The sequence below is a fragment of the Semicossyphus pulcher genome, unplaced genomic scaffold (genome assembly GCF_022749685.1).
Source record: "Semicossyphus pulcher isolate SPU_LCO1_2020_fin unplaced genomic scaffold, fSemPul1.0.p SCAF_23, whole genome shotgun sequence".
In the NCBI taxonomy this organism is placed as follows: domain Eukaryota; kingdom Metazoa; phylum Chordata; class Actinopteri; order Labriformes; family Labridae; genus Semicossyphus; species Semicossyphus pulcher.
The window spans coordinates 12,340,588-12,362,779 of NW_027211697.1; the positions used below are offsets into that span (position 1 = coordinate 12,340,588).

Sequence of the window (22,192 nt, forward strand, 5' to 3'; positions counted from 1 at the left end):
ACCTTCACTGAGTCCTGAATGCCTCTTCATGAGACTGAATCACCGTCGTCTCAGAACGAGCCGCGAGCCTCTTCAGCCTCTGAGTCTCCGCTTTGTTTGGCAAAGAAATAAATCAGTCTGCGTGGCAGCGCTCTTACATCGAAACGTTAAAAAGCTGTCAACGCTGTGAGAGATGCCACCTGACCAAATGAAACCTTTTCTCTGGTTCTCAACAGTCACCCAGCTGATTCAGGCTTTTCTCAAAGTGTGTGAATCATACAAATACACCGCCGCCTGTGGGCAGAGAGAGAGGCTATTCAGAGGAGAGTAAACTCTTTTTGTCAGGTCAAAGTGTAGCTGCTTCTCAAGGCAGAATGAAGGCTTCTCAACGCTACAGTAAAGACTTATTTTAGTCCTCATCCTCAGAGCTCTACGACGGCTGTTAAGCTGCAAAGAAAAGCAAGTCTCACTCGTCTTGAGTGTGTGCTCATTCACTGTCCCATATCACCTTACCTCTGCTTCCTGTTGATCGATGGCCGAAGCTGCTGCAGAGCAGGTCAGATGAGTGCAGGCTAACGCGTATGGAAACGGATCCCCTGTTTTCGTGAAGAACATGAACATGACCCTCATGAAAATGGCTTCAGGGTTTGGGCAATCTAATTTAGCTTGAGTAATGTTGCCTGTCATTAGCAGACGCATACAGCCGGGTCCCTCTGAAGGCTGTGCGATATATTCTGCCATCATGCTAAAATTAGCCACAAGTAAAGGTTGTTTTTTATCCTGGATTAAAATTTGAACATGCAGCTGGCAGGAGTAATTGAAGCCCATTACTGCTCAGTTTAGATGTCTCGATCCTGATTTCAGCCGAGGTGATTTGTATCTTTCTGTCAGTGCTTTAACACAGAAGGTGATTAGTACATGTTTAAGAGGGGGGACTGCCCAATGGGAGCATCCAACGGTGCTCGCCGGAGTACCCGTCGCCTAGGCAGGGAGTGGGCTTCCGTTTTGGGGGGGAAACCATGTAGCCTATTGAAAAAACTGTAGCTTTAACTATACATAAGTCAAGTCAAACTTTATTTGTATAGCACATTTAGAACAACTGCAGTTGGCCAAAGTGCTGAACAGGCTCAAAGAATATAAACAGGTTAAGGGCCCGGTCAGACAGAACGCGTTTCAGCAGCTGGGGGCTTTTTTGTCATTGTTTTCAATGGGACGCTTTTTGCGTGCTGCTTTTGCGTTGGAGAGAGCGTTGTGTTTTTCCGCCCTGTGCGCCTCGCGTTTTTGAAGAAACGCCCTGAGAGCCTCGAGTTAATTGACGTCATTTGCGGTTTTTTTTAATGCTCCAATCGGATGAAAGGAGAGGCGGGCCTTCTGTCAGTTTACAATATAACGGTTAGGTTAATGACAGCTCATGATTCGGTGGTTGCCTTAAAAACAGTAGAAAAAAGGTGCAGCGAACTGCTCTTTTTTTAACCGTAGGCTTCAACAGAAAAGTGTTCTGTCTGATCGGGCCCAAAAAGAATACAAAGTACAAACAACAATTCCACAACTTCCCAGTTTGGGATCAATAAAGTACATATATCTATCTATCTATCGATCATGTAAGAATAAAAGAAAAACAAAGTCAAGGTGTCAGACTCAACTCGAGTCGAACGCAAACGAGAAGAGGTGTGTCGTCAGTAGTGACTTTAAGGGTTCTAGGATCTAGTTAAGCTGTTCCAGAGATTCGGGGCAGCCACTGCAAATGCTCTAAGAGAATGCTCAGAAGGAAAAGCATCACTTAGTGAAGCAGACTACACTTAGACGGGTACTTTTCAAAACATAGCTCTTTTCCTCTGCGTTTTGGTCCTTCGTCCACACTAAAAACAGATCTCATGTGAAACTCCGACCAGGGTGAAGACTTTTTGAAACTCAGTTTCCACGGAGACGTGTAGACGGGGTAAACAAAGTTTTTGGTTCTTGACGTCCAGCTGTGCGCCGTTACCTCCTTTGTGAGGCGACAGTTATGAGTAATGAGGACTTTACAGACAAAAAAGTCTCACTGCCCGTTCGCTCTGACAGTTCTGGTCTTGTCTGTGATACTTCAGGTGATGTTGAGGCGGCACCCACAGGTGAGTCAGACATGCCTTCTTGCAAAATGTCGCTTCGGTGTTTCTCATCCCGTCTCCTCTCCAATGACACACTCACATCGTCTCTGTCATGTTACCGTGGTCATTCACACTGCCAGCTGTTGCTTACAGGCTCTGCAGCCGTGAGGTGTTTTGGTCTCCCTGCAGTCACTCGGGGGAACGTGAGGAAATGAAGCAGGTCAGAGGGTCACAGAGTGAGGCGGGCGGTGCCAAAAGATGCCATTATTACACACTTAGAGACGGGCGGTCGCTCTCACCACCTCGGCGAGGTCCTCGGGGGAGAACAGGCAGTTTTGCTGCGGATGCCTGCAGGTGGAACATGATAATGAACACAACCTGTCTCCCAAACCGCCCACAGTGGGGCCCTTTGTCTTTAGAGCTAGTGAGCGAGATGATTTACCTTTAATGATCAATTTCCTGGTTCAGTTCTCCACTGATGGTGTTTACAGAGAGCACCTCTCTTTCTGAGAAGCATCAGACGTCAGACTCGCTGTGATGGCTTTTTTCACACAGACAGGTGTTTTGTTTTACTGTTTTATTGCAATATCCAATCCAGACTAGACCAGTATCAAGCACTCTCCAAACAGACTTCCCCCTTTACCTCCTGCTCTTCCTTCAATGTCTCGGCATTTAGCGTGTTAAAAAGCCAGCACTGCGTGAGCGTCGTCAGGGCTGAAAATGGGCCAGAGTCCTGTTTAAAGTGGGGCACAGAGGTTTATAAAAAGCATGCCCATTTACTGAAGCATTTCATTGGGAAAGGTTGATTGTGCCTTTGAGATGTTTTCATCCTCAAACTGCGTGGTGTCTTTTTAAAAAAAATCATCAATATTATTTGTGTTTAAGGTCTTAAAAGGTTCATCAAACAACCGTGACTTGAAAAGATATACTTGCTCCAGATGCAATCAGTCAACACAGGGTTATATAAAGTTTCTCCTCTGTGCTGCCTGCAGATCTAAAACTTTATAATTTGACATTTTAGAGGTCTTATGTCGAAGACTTTTTCCGTCTTTCTGAATCTGGATCAGCTTCTGGTATCAGGTGGGACCCTTGTCTCAGAGCTTAACTGCTGATTGGCTGAATAAGTGGATCAGACGACAACTAATAAAGGAAATCTCCCCCCCCCCAGGAGTCCCCTGGCACACGGCGCCTGAGAGACAATCGAGCTGGAAACAGATCAGACTGAATAAAGATACGAAAGATGAGACGAAATGTTTCAGATAAATGACGGATTGATAACGTCGGTGTTTGGTATGCTGATGAAATATTGAAAAGAACTGTCGGAAAGTTTTCTTAAGATTGTTTTTGATGTAGTTAGAAGTGAAGTGCTCACAATCAATATACTGTTTCATACATTTGGATAAAAGAGTGCATTAACATCATGACAGGTAATAGGTGTAATAGGTGTAAACACTGCAATACATCTTCCCTGTAGCCAAATGGCCTCACCTCACCAAAGGCAACCAGGGAGGGAGAGGAGGAGAGGAGCGAGGAGGAAACTAGGGCACTGTTATCTGGCCCCTTTTCACCAACCAGCAGGCACCAGGCAGAGAAGGAGAAAGAAAGAGCTGAGGACAGGAGAGACGAGAGACGAGGACATCACAAGTGTAGTGAAGCTGGAGACGAGACGGGGGAACCTCTGGAGTCAACGCCCGACGTCAACGAGCTGAAGACAAACAACAGGCACACACTTTTCCTGCCACACGCACACACACACCCACAACTTTGGAGCAACATGTTCGAGGAGCAGGCGACCAAGGTGAAGCTCACGTCGGTGGTGATCGTGGTGGGCATGTCGGCGATGCTGGCGGCGGTGGTGACCGACCACTGGGCCGTGCTCAGCCCGCGGGTGGAGAAGCTCAACGCGACCTGCGAGGCGGCCCACTTCGGCCTCTGGAGGCTCTGCAAGAAGAGCATCTTCATCGTGGAGGAGGACCCTCAGGGCAAAGGCTGCGGCCCCATCAGCTTACCTGGAGGTATGGAGGCACTCAATCCTTCTGCTGCTGGATGATTTACTTTTGTGGTCACAGTTAAGGCGACAGAATGGTTTGTTTTGACCGATTTAGAGGTCAAATTTCAGGGTGAAACATTTCTATTTGTTGGGAGCTGATGACTCTTCTGTCTTGAATGATCCTGGCTGTAGATGCACAATGAGGAGTTTTTCCTTGCCCAGATTTAGAGGGACAAGACCAACCTTGGTAAATATATATTTATCCTGTAGTTCTGCTTTTATCAGCGTAAACATTCAGGTCACAGCCAATGAAAACAGCAGAAAGCAATGGGCTTTAGAGCTGTATATGCAGGTATATTTTTCAGCTGCGCACTTCTGCACATTTTCATCACTCCTTGTGCACAATAACTCTCCGATATTTTTACTTTGACGTCTAGAAATCTTTCTTTTCTCTTCATACATCATTTCATTTTTAGGTTTCATGTGCACTTTTTAACTCTGGTTTAATTTAAAGTGCTAAACAAAAAATCCCTTTAAGATTATTAAAGGGGCCTCTTAACTGCACCTACAGTATGTTTGCATGTGCATAAGTTTGTGCATGTACACACACTGACACATACAGGGACGAGTATGTCAGTCTTTGGGCTGATTGTGTAACAGTTCTGTGGCCATTTTCTCACTGAACTATCATTATCTTCCAGAGAGGAAGCCAATTAAGCTAATTAGGCAGAGTCGAGCAGCTGTCGTTAAGAGCGTAATGGAGGAGAATCGCTGCTACACTTCACAGTTAACGTGACTAAAACACAAATCTGTTCTCTCTGGGCTGATGGGGTCTGATGTAAGAGGAGAAATCATTTTACCTCATAGCTTTAGCCCACATTTATTTACATTTCCTGTAACGTTCCCACATTTGTTAGCATACTGACGCGCTATGCTAATATGTAACATCATAAGACATTAACTTCTACATGTCTTTTTCAGTCTTGTGCACAAATCAGAGTGAGGTTGGCTTTGATCACATCAGATGCAAGACGTTTAAAGAGAGCAGCTTTAAGGAAGCGCAACTAATTTTTTTATTTTATTTCAAGCTTTAAAGCGATAATCGTGAAGATCTCTGTTTCGTTCTCTTTGGCGCCACCTATGGTGATAAACGGTAATTGCGGGAGCACACTCCCCAGATATCCCGACAGTGCTGCATGTGTGACGTCCACGGTTGGCTCCAGTTGTAACTCTTGATTTTCCTGGCTGACGGTCGCTTTCCTTTTCAGACTGTTTGCTTCATCTGAGCGTCGAGTTTGTTTCTTTTTCTTTGGATTTTCACTTCTTGTTGAAGTTGTATCTGTAGTCATCCATCTTTTCTTTGTTTGTTCAGCCATAGTAGATTACTGTTTACTCGCAACACTTGCAGAGAGCAGAAAAGCAGCCGCTTAGCTCCGCCTACCCTCTCTGGCAGACCAACCACTGCTGGCTGATGGAAAATGTGTCACTAACAGGGCGCCGCTTGTGATTTGTGATCGCCACAGACACCCAGTCTGCAATCCTGCGAATGCAAAGGCTGAAAGTCCATTGTGGATGTTCTCTCCCCTCCTTTCATACCAGAGCATACAGTGATTCCCAAAAGGAAGTCAAAGTATTTGGTTTAGTATTCAAAGTAAACTTGTAGCTTTAATTATCCGCTCTGTTTGAACAGGGCCAGCCCCGGTGTGAACAGTGTCTCTGTGGCCTCCGGCTGTGTGCGCGTGCCTCGCAGCCTAACAGAGAGATTTCACTGCGACGCTATCATCGGCTCACCCTCCGGCTGCCGCTCCTCGGGATAAGTACAGGCCTTAATGAAGTGTGGCTTCCCTCTCCAGCTCGTGAGTTAGAGTACACCTGGGAGACTCGGGGGGGGATGAAGGGGATTGGGGAAGAAAGCAGACGTCTGCTCGGGGAGATAGAGGCAGGGATGCCTGTGTTGACAGGAGACGAGGGGAACACTTTTACAGTGTCCAGAGAAGAGAAGGGGGCTTTTCAAAGAGAAGGAGGACAGATGAGAGATGTGACAGCTGCCTGTCAGAGAAATGTGACCACATCAAGGTCCTCCAGAACACCTACTCGATGTGAACAGAGACAGAAATGTTTATCTGTTAAGACCAGTGGTTGGAGATTTTACTCCTCCACGGGCGAGTCAGTCGCCTGTGGAGTGAGTGAAGGGCATATTGTTGCCGACAGACTCAGGAACGATGCAGTTATAACCTCCTCAACCTGTCAGAAAGAGTGAAGGAGTGACATATCAGAGCAGAGTCCCAGCTGCTTCTGGGATAAGCAACACAACCTGGAGTAGACAGAACAGCTTGTTCTCACTCCAAAGGCGTCAAAACTGGCCCAACGTGTCAACATATGATGCTGTAGGTATAAATATTGAGCATTTCTGGACGCTGATCTCTAGTTTTGATGTGGTGTTGAACTGTGGTGTTGAACGGGAGGTCAGGGTTGATGGATGGGTCAAGCAAACATTAGACTTGTATTTAAGAGACCATTGCTAACATGCACTTGCCAATCTGACCCTACATTGGCACCTAGTTCGTCACATTCTGAGGCTAAGAGACGTGATGGACAGCATGACCGTATAAAAGCCATCTCACAGAGTCTGATGTTGTCAGCATCTCGACTGTCTCACCTCCAGCAGCAGAGACAGTGCACCTCAGCGGACCCTCCTGTAGCGTGCAGCTGGTTTGCCAGAGACCCCCCTCCGGCTTCATTCCCACAATCACAGTGTTTCCACATGAGGATTAAAAGGGGAAAATGAGTCATTCTCTCATATTACCTGAGGAGGTCCTGTGATTTGGAATGGGACCACACAGCGCTGCCATTTGCTGCCACGCCAGGGCTCTGATTACGCGAGCCCATCTCTCTCCATTTGTGGTCCCGGTGCACGCCAGGAAGGGATCTGTGAGTGTGCTGGTGTGTCCCTACAGTCCGAGTCATCCGCGCTGACTTTTAGATCATGTAATATGACAGAGACATTTGGTAGGTAGTGGTTGATCACCATCACAAACAGACAAATATAAAGGCTTAGTAAGGTGCTCAGTGTGCAAGGTCGGTTTAATTTGACAGCAGAGAGAACCAGAGAGCACAGATGCTCTTCTTTGCTTAATAAAACACCTTCGGTTGTGTTAACAAAATAATAAGGAAGCTTTTGCAGCTGCTGAACCTCAGCAAATGAGGCAAGAAGAAACTTGTAACGCACACACACGTAGGACAAAGTGCACCCCTATCTGCGCTGTAGAGTGAATAGCGTCTTGGAGCTCCATTGCTGTTTAAATCAGCCATCGTGCATTCATCTGCAGCAAAATTGGCCCCTTTAATGCAAACAAAACATTGTTGCAAAAACATACTATTTACAAACACTGGTGCTTATAACCAGACACAGTCAGAGGGAAAATATTTAGGGGGGGAATTCACTAACAATGAATTGCGGCCGCTGACAGCACCATAAGTTGCGCATCATTTGCACCCGCTATCTGCTCCGTCTCACGTCTGTGCAGCAGCAACCAGCAGCTCTCTGCAGATTTTAGTTAGAATTAGTTGCTTTTTGCTGCGAGGCTCATTTGCATAGAAAGCGGCCAAATTTGCCCCGAATAGCAGCATAATGATTACTCTAAATGTGCACAAATGGCATCGGAGCACAGAGACGCTGTTTGCTCTTCAGCCCACTTTAGGGTGCATTCAACCCTCTGCGTGTGCTTGGAGAATGAGGTGGAGTTTTTTTGTGTCATTTGCACAGGTTTTGCGGGCGCAAAAGCCGCTCAATGCTGTGAATTCTCCCCTTAGTCTTCAGGAGCCGAGTGCACTAAGCTGGGCGTACGCCTGGTCGTAACCTTACGTCCGACTCAGAGCTGAAAGTGACGACGGACTTTAAATTACGCCCTGTGCTCCAGTTAGACTTACATCTTTTATGCCTAGGATGGAGCAGGCCTAAGTTTAGAAAGTCAGACTTAAATCCACAGTGAAATCCGTGATCGGACGGTAAGTTGATCGAAAGGTTTCGTTTTTGAACTAATTAAATATCTCTCCCCTCAGCTGCAGCATGTGTCGGACAGAAACGCGTCTCTGTCCCCGCCCTGATTGAGCTGATTTTGTGCCAGTAGGGCCTTTCAATACGCAGAGGGAGACATGATAAAATTATGTAACCGGACAACGGCATGCTTGTTTATTTATGTTTCCTCATTTCACTATCCGTAAAATCAATTTTTCTTTACTTTTGTTTTGTTATCCACGTCTTCTGTCGATCATTTGATGAGAGAAGTTAGCGAGTAGAGACGTGTTGCTTGGCAACAGTCACCGCTTTTCGAATGTTCACGTGGACGCGCATCATGAGACCGGGCGCAGCTACGACCGGTGTCAGTTGGGCATGGTGCACTCGGTGTAAATTCCAATTAAGAAGTCGGTCGTGGCTAAGTTGGACGTAAGAGATTAGACCAATTTCTTTACGCCCAGCTGGTGCACTCGGCTCCAGAGGGTTATTGGTAGCTGCAGCCCAGTATTTATGAATACTTTCATTGGCTGAAATTCGCCCCTAATTGCACATTCACATTTGTTGTTGTGTTTCACATGATAAATGAAATGTCATGGGGTAATTTTAAGTTTGAATACAGTTTTTGGCACACTGAGGCACAGATTTTATACTCAAGGAATCAACCAACATGATCTCCGGACAGTTCAGAACATAGATTTACTTTTTAGGTGAATTTGTGTTTGGGGCAAATCAAACTCATCTGCTCTGTCATTGGATGAATGAGCTTGTGAGGCTCTGGAGTCAAAGAGAACTCTTTTTAAAGCTTTGATGCGTCCAAGAAAGGACCAGCAACTGAGCTCACAGCCTAATGAAGTGGCTAAGAACACCACAGCCGCGTTTCTTCATCTGATTTTTAATCCAATGTGCGCTGCAGGTCGAGTGTTTAGCACATAACCAAAGCACAGCGGTGTAAAAACCCCCAGGTTGATGGAGAGTGCACTATAACAGATTACATCCTTGATGAACAGAATACCCAAGCAAGCAGCGGTGATTGGACTTAATAACACACATTTGCATTTTCCCAAACAGAGGGGGAGTTATTCAGCAAGAGGCGCGTACACAAGCTCTGTTTCACATACGGCACAATTACACGGCTTTTGTAGCGGCGTTGTGTAACAACGGAAGCAAAGCGGTGAACCCAACTGACTTTTGAAATGAGCTTCCCACAAATGACGCATGACAGCTTGAGTGCTGTAAAAAACCAAGCGAACCCTTTGTGGATCACATCATGATGCTCGGCTGGGAAATAAAGCACCTAAATGATGCTTTTGTGTGCATGTGCTCCGACACGTATGTTTGCAAAGAGGCCGCGGAGAGGAGATGATTATTGGAGATGTTTCAGAGCAGCCAAGTGGTCAAGCAAAACGTTTTCTGGTTCTAGAGTGGAAAGATGTCACGAACAGCACTCTGAAAATAAAGCCTCATTGTCCTCTGCATCTTTCAGAGAAACAATGCCTGGCTGATGCCTCCAAATTTCTCCCCTCAAAAGCATCTTCAGCCACCATTTTCACTTTCAACATGGCCAGAAATTTTCCTGCCTTGTCTGCCAGCTCCGTGTTTGGTCGCAGAGCCGAAACTGTGGAGGTGTGCCGCTGATTTAGTATTCAGAAAACAGGTTCAAACTGTGAATGAATCACGCTTCATTATGTAAATTCAACAGAAAATACATATTCAAAGACAACTTCTGCCATCGCTGACAGAACGAGATGCTCCAAAGAAGTGTGTGCTGACTGTTGAGGTGCCAGTCGAACTCGTCAATGTTTTGAATTTAATGTTAAAAGTCAGGCCAAGCGTGCACACACAAACTGGGCAGGGAGGGTTACTTTAAAAATGTATTAAACACAGTTTCTAATTAACTGTTAAAAATGTGATCAGTAACCTCATTTAAGTAACACAATTTTAAAGTAACGTAATTTTCAGTTACTTTTGGATGACTTCAACACTAAATCTGCAAATAAAGACAAGAGAAAATACGACCTAGCTGGTAGCCTCGGCTTACACGTGTCCAACTGCTGTACTTTTACAAATCCACTCGACGTCCGTTGTAGAGTTGAGAACACACAAACAGCTTTATTCCACAGGTGTCACAAGTCGGTTAATCTACTGAATTTTCTTTGCTGGATAACATAGAATAAACACATAAACACAGCTAGTCTAGCCTCCATTAGGTTCTACAGTTCAATAGCTTCACAGAAGTACGTGCAGGGTGCGCTCTCTTAAAGCGACAGAACGTATTTATCAAAAATGTATGAAATAGGCTGCTCTACACCTAAACATGAAATATTAGACTTAAAGTCAAGTATAATAAAAACATACTGATTAGTTATTATTAGTTAACTCCTAAGATTCAAAAATTCAAACTTTACATAAATGTACACATTCTAGGAGCAGGATATAAGAAACAGTATAATCCTAGCCTCCTACAGGTAATTATGTGCATTTAAATGTACTTTGTTAAGTCTGCTGTTCACACTCCTTCGCTCTCAAACCTCAAGTAAACCGCCATAAATGTATTCCAGTCTGGGGCTGCGTGGTTTTACCCACAACCATCCCAGCCGCGGCCGTCACCAGAGTCACAAACTATATTTCAGTAGCAGAAGACGACGACGGGTTAGCTAACATTTTAACTGGAATTCTGTGCAGCTAACGTTAGCGGTTGGTCTTACCTGTAAACGTTTCTTTAATTTAGATGTCGAGTACTGCGATGTTCCTCCCATTTCCACCCAGTGAAAGCATTGTTTTCAGCACAGGCCACCGCAACCACAGACTGTGTTTGAAATGGAATACTACATACTATATTCGGCGGTTGTATGTTGTACGGAGCTGATTAAATTCATTTTTTTCCGGTTTTGTAAAGTAAACAATAGCCAAACAAAAGCAAAAAGCTTCTTCTTTAGCTGTAGCGCCCGCTTCCGCCATTTTAACTGCTGTTGTGACGTTCCAGCACCTTGCATTGTGGGATACAGCAGGCGCGGTAGACTGGTCCGATGCATACTGGAGATTTTTTCTCAATCAGTACCACATCCGGGTATTTTTGGCATCCTGCACATTTTGCTTTTGTTTGCATGCTGCAGACTACATTTTGGCCACATCAGTACGTACTGCGAGTATAGTGTGGCATTTCGAAGACAGCCAGAGACTGTGGATGGTGACTTTGAGGAGCGGTGTTGTGCTCAGGTGCATGGTGTTTTCAGAGACGGTCAGACGGACGGTTTAGAAATGAGACTCCAGATGTTACGGAGCGTCTTTGGTATTATATCATCTTCATTTTAAAATGTTTTTTAAAATTGTAGTCCTGCTTGTTATCCCCATTTTTAATAAATGCATCTGTAATCTAATTACCTCTGTACCTCTCTTTTTGTATCCTAGTTACGCAACGCCGTTACTTGTACCCCGTTACTCCCCAAGCCCATACACGCATACACGTACTGTACGTGCACACACAGGATCAAACTGTGATGACTCTCCTGTGCTGCTGTGTCCCAGTTATCAAAGCTCCTGGCGGAATAGACATTCAAATACAACCACCACCACCCATCCTTTTCACATTGACCCAGAATTAGTCGGTCATTCTGCTTGGCTAGAAAAAGAACAGGCCCCCCATCCAACACCTAAAAACCCTGTCGTCTGTAACAGAAGATAAAGAAGCTATTGTCAAGACCAAATGTCATCGGTAGAAGCATATTCATTTGGTTAAAAGTTGGTTTGTTTATGTTCGAGGATAGAAAAGGCAGAAGAAGAGACAAGAGAAAAACACCAAACTGAAAGACGAATGAAAGAAAAAGTTCAGAAAGAAAGAGAGAGAGAGAGACGGGTATACTGACAGGTGGAAAGGATGGAGAGGGTAAATGAGAAGCTGCATAAAGAGAGGAGGTGGCAGCAGAGTTTAATGGAAAGAGGCGAAACTAAAATGACAGGCGATGCCTCGTTGTAATCACTCTCTCCCCGGAACTGAATCCGCCCATTAGCCAGACTGCAAGGTCAATTAAACGCACCCACACGGCCTTCTCCTTTGTGAGCGTCCACTGAAGCTACGACAGACAGATTTCATTCAAACCTTTTCTCTGCAGCGTTTTTTTTACGTTCATTCTTTTGCAGATTTTGTACGTTTTTCTTGTAGTCTATATATTCAATGAATTTGTTTGTTGTCTGTAGTATGAAAGCTATGTGCCATTCAGGACCGGTGCATCGGTTCTGGAGCTCTGGGTGAAAACCAAATACTATTATATCGCAGATCCACCCGTGTTGCTGTCTGGTTAGTCTCACAAGCATCTATATTAAGTGATCTTCAGAATGGAAACATGTCAGGGTTCAGTTTGTCTTTCGTCAAACTTTTCCACCCACCTCGTGGCTCCCTGTGTTTTCACCTTTTGCTGGACCTTGTTGTTTTCTTGCTCTGGATTTTTGTTGCCTGGATTCAAAACATTCAGCTTTAGTTTTTGCCTTGTTTTCCTTTTTTCGTCAAAATAAATCCTTGTCTGCATCTTGTTAAAACCTTAAACTGAATAATTCAAAGCCAAACCTCTCCCATACACCACTTTAGCATGTGCATCAAACACACACACACACAGACACACTCTTCAAGCTAATATCATCTGTTATTACAGAAGGACTCGATCGTTGTGAGGGAGGCAGCTGCTCTGGCGGTCATGACGCTGCATGTCAAGCTTTACGTAACATACGTAAATGATGAGTTAGGCTGCTGGATGCGTCAATAAGCTACTATTTGCTAACGAATTTGCAACATCAACTTAAAGTCAGTTCTTTGTTCTGTGTGTCTGAAATCAGGGAAAAGAAATCAAAGATGCATTATTTTAAAATATTGCACATTTTGAGACCTACTGTTGCTAAATCTGCCACCATTTTTACCCGTAAACTACATAAGTACCAAAAGGACAGCTGAGCTAACAAAGCATCAGTGACAAAAGTATCACTATCCTAACTCCTGTTCTTCCTCTTCTCTCTGTAATATCCGTCTTATTTCATCGATATGGAGCAGACAACCGGAGGCCGTTTTGAAGCTTCCTTCAAAGGTCCGTCTGGCTCCTCGTCTTTGTGCGCCGGGCAGATAATTGTCCTCACAGAGACTGGAGTAACACACATTAGCTTTGATTAGCTTAGCCCCAGAGGTAAAGGCACCTAATGAGAGAAGACTAATGAAAATAATATATTTACAGATCCAGGCTGCACTGTGATCCCCCCCCCCCCCCCTCTCCTGCCTGCCCGTCAATCCCCTCCACACACACACACACACACACACACACACACACACACATATATGCAAATACGCACACACTCCTCTTGATTTGCCTCTACATGGGTAAATAGATCGGACTAGCCAAGACCTGCAGCAGCCTGTTGCTAGGTTACCTCTGTAGTGATTCCTTCTCATCCTGGGTAACAAACAGCTCCTCTGTCGCCTGATACACACACATACATGAACACACACACACGGACACCCAAACATTGTGCCTGTTTGCGTGTCTGTTTTATGGGTTTAATCACAGAGAGAAAGGTTTGTTGAGAGGAGGAAAGAGGGGACACTCGCTTGGCCTTTACGCCAACCCCCCCCAAACAGGCCGCCCTTGCAGACAGGAAACAGATTGATTGATGTGTGAGCGATGGCTGCACCCAGGAATTGCTTCCCCACATGGAGCTTTATTGAAGATTGTGATAAGAAGGAGCAGAGTTTGGCCGAGCAACGTACAGACATGTATCACTGCTGTGTAGGAATGGGTGTGAACTCATTTCTGAGAGGTAAACATGGACGACAGACGAGGAGCGTTTAATGTGATCAAACAGCCAGAGAGGAAGTGCAGGTTTATGGTTGGATTTCACATCACACACTTTGTCCTTCAGTCTCTGTCACAGTATGAAGAATGTCTTTCAACCAAAGAGCAGACTTTGGAAGTCCGTTAGGCTCCAATGATTCATCGGTGTATCCATCAGCTGTTTCAAGAGGAAACAGACAAGAGAGGGAAACTTAACCTCAGGAAGAAGAGTCTTGTAAATGGGATGTCTGCGACTGACAGGGAGAACTTGCAAAGTTATGATTATCGGTGAGTTAAATGTGTGTTTTGGTTAGCGAAAGGGGCGGGACATCATTACCCCCGCTGATCTCTACCGCGCAGTCTCTGGCTCCAAATTACTTGACCAGCACAAGATGGCAGCGCCCAGCTCGAGGGTATTTTGGCTTCAAATAAGTACAATAAAGTCATAATCATTTGCATCTTGACAATTGGGTAACTGAAGGTACGAAATAAAAAGCCTTTTAGTGACACCTCAAGCCAGCATCCCAGGCTAACATATACGTTATAATATAAAACATTTACCTAATAGCTGTGCGTTGCATTCATGTTTGTGTATTTGTTTGCTCTCTAATGGGATGCATTTGGAGATTAAAGTTTCACTGATGAGTAGAGCAGCCTCACAGACACCACCTGAGCCACCTGCTCTCTCCCTCATGTTTCATCTCCCTCTCTCTCATCACCTCTCTCTCCCTGTCTTACTCTGCAGCAAAAAACTGCTCCTACTTCAAACACTTCACCTCGGGGGAAGAAGCTGAAGTTTTTGAAGTCAAGACCCAGAAAGGTGGGTGTAAAATGCACAAACACAACAACCAGGTTTTCCACACATTCCTGCCTCACACAACTTAAAGCAAAAGGAACATTAACGCCAGCTGGTTTAGGAGGAGAAAGAAATCTGTTACAATATCCTCTGGTTTTTATCTTCTCATCTTCCCTGCTTCAGAATGATCTCTATTTTTAAAGGAAACAGCTCCTGTGTTCTTTTGTTGGCACACAAGAACACACAGAGAAGCATGATGAACACACATAGATTCTCGTAAAGGCAAGAACAGATCTCTGACAAAGATTTAAATAGATTGCAGAAGATATTTAGTACCTATTACGTCTTACATGGAAAATCATAGAGACCGTTTCATGTTTGTGGTCAGGATTGAAGAGTCTGTTACTAAGCACAGTGAGAGTGAGAGTGAATGCATTAAATATCAGAAGGAAAATAAAAATGTGCGACACAGAGGTAAAAGTATAACAATAAGATGCTATGACAGCTTTGGGTATATTATGTAACATCTTGGCAATAGAATGTCTGAAGATGACTTGAGTTGTGTACTTGTGTTATATGCAATGTCTTCAACAATGTTTAAACTATAATTTCATCTAGAGTGCTAATCTTGAAGATCTCAGTTTTGTTCTCTTTGGCGCCACCTATGGTGATAAACTGTAATTGCGGGAGCACACTTCCCAGATATCCAGACAGTGCTGCATGTGTGACGTCCACGGTTGGCTCCGGTTGTAACTGTTGATTTTCCTGGCTGACGGTCGCTTTCCTTTTCAGACTGTTTGCTTCATCTGAGCGTCGAGTTTGTTTCTTTTTCTTTGGATTTTCACTTCTTGTTGAAGTTGTATCTGTAGTCATCCATCTTTTCTTTGTTTGTTCAGCCATAGTAGATTACTGTTTACTCGCAACACTTGCAGAGAGCGGAAAAGCAGCCGCTTAGCTCCGCCTACCCTCTCTGGCAGACCAATGACTGCTGTCTGATGGAAAACTCATACAGACTGAGTGTCGCAACAGACGCTCAAGTTATTACTCCAGGTGTCCGACAACATTTTTTAAAGAGTAAGATCCTTTTTGTGTGACCGCAAATGAGAAAATTAGATGCATGTAAACATGTTAGGTCTACTTACTCGATAGATAGTTACCCGTTTGGTCCCTGCGGTCTTAGCCGCCTCCTCCAGTTTATTTTGGGCACATGAAAGAAAGTCTGCAGCACAGCCTGTTGATCAGAGGGGGGGAATCCTCTGACATGTCGAAATCAGGTAAATATTCAGCCATGGCTTTTGGAATATATTCCTGCTGGCAGTCCGCTACGTAAACAAATCCTCTCTCCAACTCTCACTCACACTTCCACCGTCCTGTTCAGGTAACATCTCACCACCCGTGGGATTTCAGAGCGAGACTTCTGTTTCTGGTTACACAAAAAGCATCTTACTCTTTAAAAAAAGGACGATCTTTGTAGGGATCATATCCGTCATGTTGTCGGACACCTGGAGTAACGATCTGAGCCTGTCAGTGGAAACAACAAGCACTTTTGGTGGATGTACTTTGATCGGGCGCAGTTGCCCTAGTTCGTACCGCGGCTAAGGCAGAAACTACCTCCTGGACCGATTCCAAACATTTGTGTTCCTATGAATATGTATTCCTTCCTTTAACAGACATTTATTTAAATGAAAATCTTCGAGGTTATTACTTTAAGGTAATGTTGCATTTCAGTGGGTCCCCTGCTCTCCAGGGAAACACCTGTTGAGGAAGTGTTTGTATTAGCTAAAGTTAATTGCTGTTATTTAATCAGTGAATAAACCTAATGTGAGTAAAACATTACATTATTTGTAATTCTCTCTGAGTTACCTTGGTTACATTTTTATGGACAATTTCCCACATCAGAAAGATGAAGACAACAACTCCCATGATCCCACACTAATAAAAAAACGACATCTTTTGTTACTGTTTTGATTTCCAGACTCCTAGAAGGGGGAAAGACATACGGTGGGTTTAATGAGAAGTGCACTGACTACAAGTTTAAATTATATCCATGAAACATCCGGACGCCACACAGACCAACAGTCCTAACAGACACAGAATGAGTGTTATGGTTACTTTGCACCTGGTGCTCTCCACAGTCAGGGTGCTAACAGGGGAAAAAAGATGCTGTAAGGATAATTTCTTTCACAGTTTGATCATCAGACAGAAGGAAAAGACCACATGATCTTTGCCTCACAGGCAGACTGGAGGGCGGGCGGGCGGGCGGGCGGGAGGAGAGAGATGTTCTCATCATCTTGTTACCAGCCTGCAGCATCTTATCTGTCATGCTAATGGCATTATTGCCAGTTTGGATAAATGTCGGTTGTTTTTAACATGAGGCTAATTTAAAAGCTAATTATCCGTGTCATAACTCGCCTGAGAGCAATATCGAGACAATAACAATACAGCAGCCTCCCCTTCTGTTCCTGTGATAGCTACAACTATGCTTTCCCTTTTCCCTCCATCACTTTCTCAAACACGCTTTCCTCCTCTTCCTTCTTCTCTTTTCTTTTTCTTGCACTTTCCCACCCTCTCTCCGCAGAGTACAACATCTCAGCAGCAGCCATCGCCATCTTCAGCCTGTTCTTCATGATCCTCGGCACCCTCTGTGTCATCTTCTCCTTCGGGAAGGGCCGGGACTACCTGCTCCGGCCTGCCGGGATGTTCTTCGCCTTTGCAGGTCAGATGCGTCGGATGATGAATGAATGAATCACGGATCAGTGTTTGTGTGGAGCTCTTATCTCTGTGACACAGCTCAACTTAAAATGAAGTGTGTGAGTGTAAGTGGCTTTTATTTTGGTGATGAATAATACTTAGTCAGGTTATTCAAAAGAGTTTAGGGAGCTGATTTTTCATTGGAAACTTTCTTTGTAGGTGGCAGGTGCTTCAAATTACAGACAGATAAGAGCTCATTGTATTTCTGCCTTGAATGGCCATGACAGTCATAATGCATTACAGATGATGCATCATTTTTGTGACTGATTTTGTTTTTTCCTTGTAGTTGTTTTTTGATGCTATTGCAAAGCTAGCTGTAGCTATGAGCTACCATTGAAATTGGGCCCGAAATCAACCCGATGCCTTGTTCACTAACAACACCACGCCATTGTTATGGTATAAAAGCAGTTTAGTCAGCTGGAGCCATCAGGAACCTGAGGGTCGAGGTTGGGGGCAGGTCTCTACACTAGGGGTGTCAGAAAATATTGATACACTTAGATATCCCAACCTTATGTTTTGTGATACCGTATCAATTCTCAAAAACGCTGTATCGATTTTGTAATTGTGTTGTTTACGTGCAACGATCTGTGGCAGTGGTTCATTTTGTGATGTGCTGTTTAAATCCACGACCACTGGATGACTCTAGTGCTATTTGACTCTCCAACGTAACAACAACGTCAAGTGAGACATCAAAAAGTTTAGCCCACATCCCTAGCTTCCGCTAGCATTAGCAAACACTTCAACCGATGGCTGAATCCAAGACTAGCTCCCGCGGCGTGCAGAGCTTAAGTATGGGCTTCCACCACAAAGAAGGTACTAAGGAGTTATGCAAGAGCCATGCCATTTGCAAAATGTGCCGTGGCCCGTGCCAAAGTCAAATACTGAGGTAACACAATGATCTGAGAGCGCACTTAGCAAGCCACCATGCTGATGATGTACAGCTAATGGAACGGCAAACGACGCACCACAAACGAGTTGTTTAACGTTAGCTGTCGGCTGTTTCCTGTGCATTCCTGGCACTAGCGTCTTTTCGGAGAGAGTATCCTCTACCGCAGGAGACGCCGCTACTGCGCAGAAAAGTGTCCTGAAAGCTGGGCATGTTGTCCAGCTTGTCTAAACCCACAAAAACCTTGACATTAAAAAATAAGCAAACTGAAATTATGAGAAGTTAAAGGGATCTGACAAACCCGTCCGGGTCCTGGGTCGGGTCCCGGGTCCTCAGGTTTGGATAGACCCGTGAAGACCTCTAATTCAATTACAGATATTTGTGATAAAATCCAAGGAGGAATGAACGTGTGTCTTCTGGTTCTGTGGTTTTTTGATGGAATAAAAAAAGTTCTCATTCATCAGAAGTAATAATGTATGAATGGTCAGAATGACTGCTTTAGATAGTCTAGTGGTTATAGAGTCCCAGTTGTTAAAGGGCTAACTCTGAGGGCTGTGAACTCTCATGTAGCTTCACATTTATCGCCACAGACTCGACTACTTCAGCTCCTGCAGCGTAAATATGATGTAGCTGTTATGCAACACAATCACCGTGAATGGAAGTGAAGCATCTGTTCTTCTGTCTGTTCTGGCACGCAGGCCTTTGCATCTTCATCTCTGTCGAGGTAATGCGCCAGTCTGTCAAGCGCATGATTGACAGCGATGAGACCATCTGGATTGAATACTACTACTCCTGGTCCTTCACCTGCGCCTGCGCCTCCTTCACCCTCCTCATCCTCAGCGGAGCCGCCCTGCTGGTCATCTCCATGCCCCACATGCCGCGCAACCCCTGGGAGACCTGCATGGACGCTGAGCCCGACACCTTAGATTAGACACACGGGGATGCAACACCTGAAACCTGATAAAATGACAAAATACTTCTGTTTCGCATCTTTTAACCCTTTAATAACTTACCTTGTCCCACATGTCTCGCCATACTGTGAGGTGTTTTCTAAAATATTTAAGTTTTTAGCTGGTTTCCCACCTGTCCATTGATTTCAGTTCATGTTAGTAAAATATGAAATCAACATTGAGACTTGTGTTAGATACCCACACTGAAATCTTGCCTCCTCGTTCGTACGGAAGCCCTAAGCGGACATGCATCCATACATTTCATTTACTCAGTTTTCCCACGATAACGAGTAACTTCGACTTATTTTTCTCGTTATCTCGAGATAACAACGCTGCACCGTCATAACTCATCATCATAACTTGTATCCGCAGATACATGTCCTTGGCATGGCATGTCCTGATAACCAGATAAATAAGTCGAGATCTGGAGAAAACAACCAGAAGTAACCTGTTGTCACAGGGAAATGGAGTAAATAAAAAGTATGGATGATTGTCCACTTAGGGCTTCCGTATTTAAGAGCTGAGGGATACAGTTATCTGCAAAAAAGCACCTTTTTGACCAAAATCACATCTTTTTTTTTTTTACAAGTTCTTTGTGCTACATGTGTTATAAAGTGACTCCTGAAAACACGCCATTTCACCCGGGATGTCACTGAGTGTTTTGTGCCTGAAGCACATTATCGTCACATCACTTTTTTTTGACAAACTGCAGCTAAATTATAGTTCATTAACCTAATCTTTGCCCTCCTCCTAAGATTTAACTTCCTAATTGTAACCTCAACAAGTGATGATTTTGTATTTGCTTGTGATCATCAACTTTACTAAGATACACTGAGGCCATGTCTACATGTACACGGGTATTTTTCAAAGCACAGCCTTTCGTCCGCACACAAACGCCATTTGAGGTCACTGAAAACGCTTTTAGAAAGAGACTTTGAGAAACTCTGTTTCCACGGAGACGTGTAGACGGTGTAAACAGCGTTTCTGGCTCGTGAAGTCAGGCTGTGCGCCGTTATCTCCTCTGTGAGGCGTCACAGATGAGGCAACATTCCCTGCAAAATGACGGTCGTGACAAAAACTGTGATGCTTCTAACCTCGCTAACAGGACTTTCTACATGTTTACACACATATGTAGAGTTACTCGTCCACTATACTGAGGAACAGAGGCGTCAGGATGCACTACATCCGGCGCTATATTTTTTCACACTTTTGATTGGCTGTGACTTTCTTTTTGTTCTTTGCATGACCGGGTTATATCGCCACCTGTTGGTGTGACATTATCATGACAGCGTTTCTGTTGTGTTTTCGTTTGGACGGGGACTTTTTTATAACCGACGGGGTTTTTAGGAAATGAAGGAGGGAAAAACTCTGTTTTGAAAAGTACCCGTGTACATGTAGACGTGGCCTTAGAGTGGCTGCTACTCGTAACTGCAACCGCGACGAGACGTCTCTGACTGTTGATAAATAACGTTACACTGGAGAATATGTACAACTTCATAGTGCTGAAGCATAATAACATTTAGATGGATGTCGTTTTAACCCAAACCTTTGACTTTTCTGAAACCTAACCATTTTGTGAAACGGTCACTGATGGTATGAAAATGTAACGTTGCAAATCATTTGTACGAGGTTATAAAAAACTTGCAAACACACCTGAATTGCATTAAAAGCTTAGACCTGGATGTAATGAGTGTTTGACTCACAAAGTGCAGTGAAAATTAGGACATGCTGTTGAACAATCAGTACGAGAAATATAATGTAAAACTGTATTCGTTTGTGTTCAATCTGACAGCTTTTTCACTGTCGACAACCTCAGCGATTCCTACTTTAACTGTCCCTTTAATGAAACGTTAACGACTTTCAGTTGCTGTTTTCTGCTTCATTAGAAAAAAGACTAACCCTGCACCGAGACCAAACCAATTAAAAACACAGCATCTTAGTTTAAAGGTAAATACTGAATCATTAACATGAATAGTCTTTTCTTTTCTCCAGGGACTCTCGGCAGTCAATCTGTGCCATCGATTTCCTGAAGAGAGGCCACTTGCCTGGTTGCCTGGTTGACTCACTCGATTATTTCAGGTCAATGCTCATGACCCCTGGTGGCTTACGTCCAGCAGCTCCGATCTGTAATATTGTCCGTAGCATCAGCTGAGCCTCGGAGTTATGCTTTAATGTATTCTGCTTTCAGCGGACAAATGTCAGAACAATATGTTTAAGCACATTTAGAGAGAGAGGTAAACCCATACACTAAACAAGCAATGTCCCATCATAGTTTAGTAAGACTAAATTCAGCAGGTATATCAGTAAGCCTGATATACCTGCATGTTTTACACACATGCTTTTGTAAGTATATTAAATGGTGGCTTCTTCTTTAAATAGCTCCAAAACCAAAATAAAGGTGCAACAGTGTGAAAATAGTTTAAACAGTGTTTTTCAGCTCGGCTGTAAGATGCTAAATCAATCAATCAATCAATCAATCGTTTTAAGGAAGCATAAGATTACAATGGAAAGCAATCGTGTCCTGGCATTAGCAGCAGCTCTCCTGGAAAATGTACCCTCGAAAAAAACGAAAGGATTAGCTTCTCCTCCGCCATTGATGTTGACATAAGCTGTGTCCCAATTCAGGCGCGGCATCCTTCAAAGGACGAATTTCAAGACCGCACAGCGGCACGTCGAAGGCTGTCCCATCCCAAGGCTCCTTCAGATGCAGCCGACAAATGCGTCCTCCTTTTCCCGGGCTGCGAAGGATCCGTCGAGGGCATCCTTCGTGGCCCAACATATCCTGAGATTCATTGCGTGCCAGTTGGAACGAGATGACGGAGTCTCAAGCGGCCGAGGAATATGGAAATGTTTTTGGTTTCAATTCAATCAAATAGCTAGCAAATAAAAAAACAAAGGGTGACTTGAAACAGGTTACTTAGTTAT

General features: G+C 44.2%; 1 protein-coding gene across 1 annotated transcript; it reads left to right on the plus strand.

The window, feature by feature from the left end:
- Positions 1-3,840: 3,840 nt before the first annotated feature.
- cacng1b (calcium channel, voltage-dependent, gamma subunit 1b) lies at positions 3,841-19,248 on the plus strand. The gene is made up of 4 exons (XM_069674785.1): positions 3,841-4,081; positions 14,630-14,704; positions 17,259-17,396; positions 19,016-19,248. Exons 1-4 carry the CDS (start codon positions 3,841-3,843, stop codon positions 19,246-19,248), a joined length of 687 nt encoding a protein of 228 aa, XP_069530886.1.
- The last annotated feature ends 2,944 nt before the right edge of the window (positions 19,249-22,192 follow it).

Bases quoted from the DNA above. Each gene is read 5' to 3' on its own strand.
- cacng1b (XM_069674785.1), top strand. From the start codon at position 3,841: ATGTTCGAGGAGCAGGCGACCAAGGTGAAGCTCACGTCGGTGGTGATC. The intron at 14,705-17,258 runs GTGGGTGTAAAA...CTCTCTCCGCAG, and splicing joins TGAAGTCAAGACCCAGAAAG to AGTACAACATCTCAGCAGCA. The intron at 17,397-19,015 runs GTCAGATGCGTC...TCTGGCACGCAG, and splicing joins GATGTTCTTCGCCTTTGCAG to GCCTTTGCATCTTCATCTCT.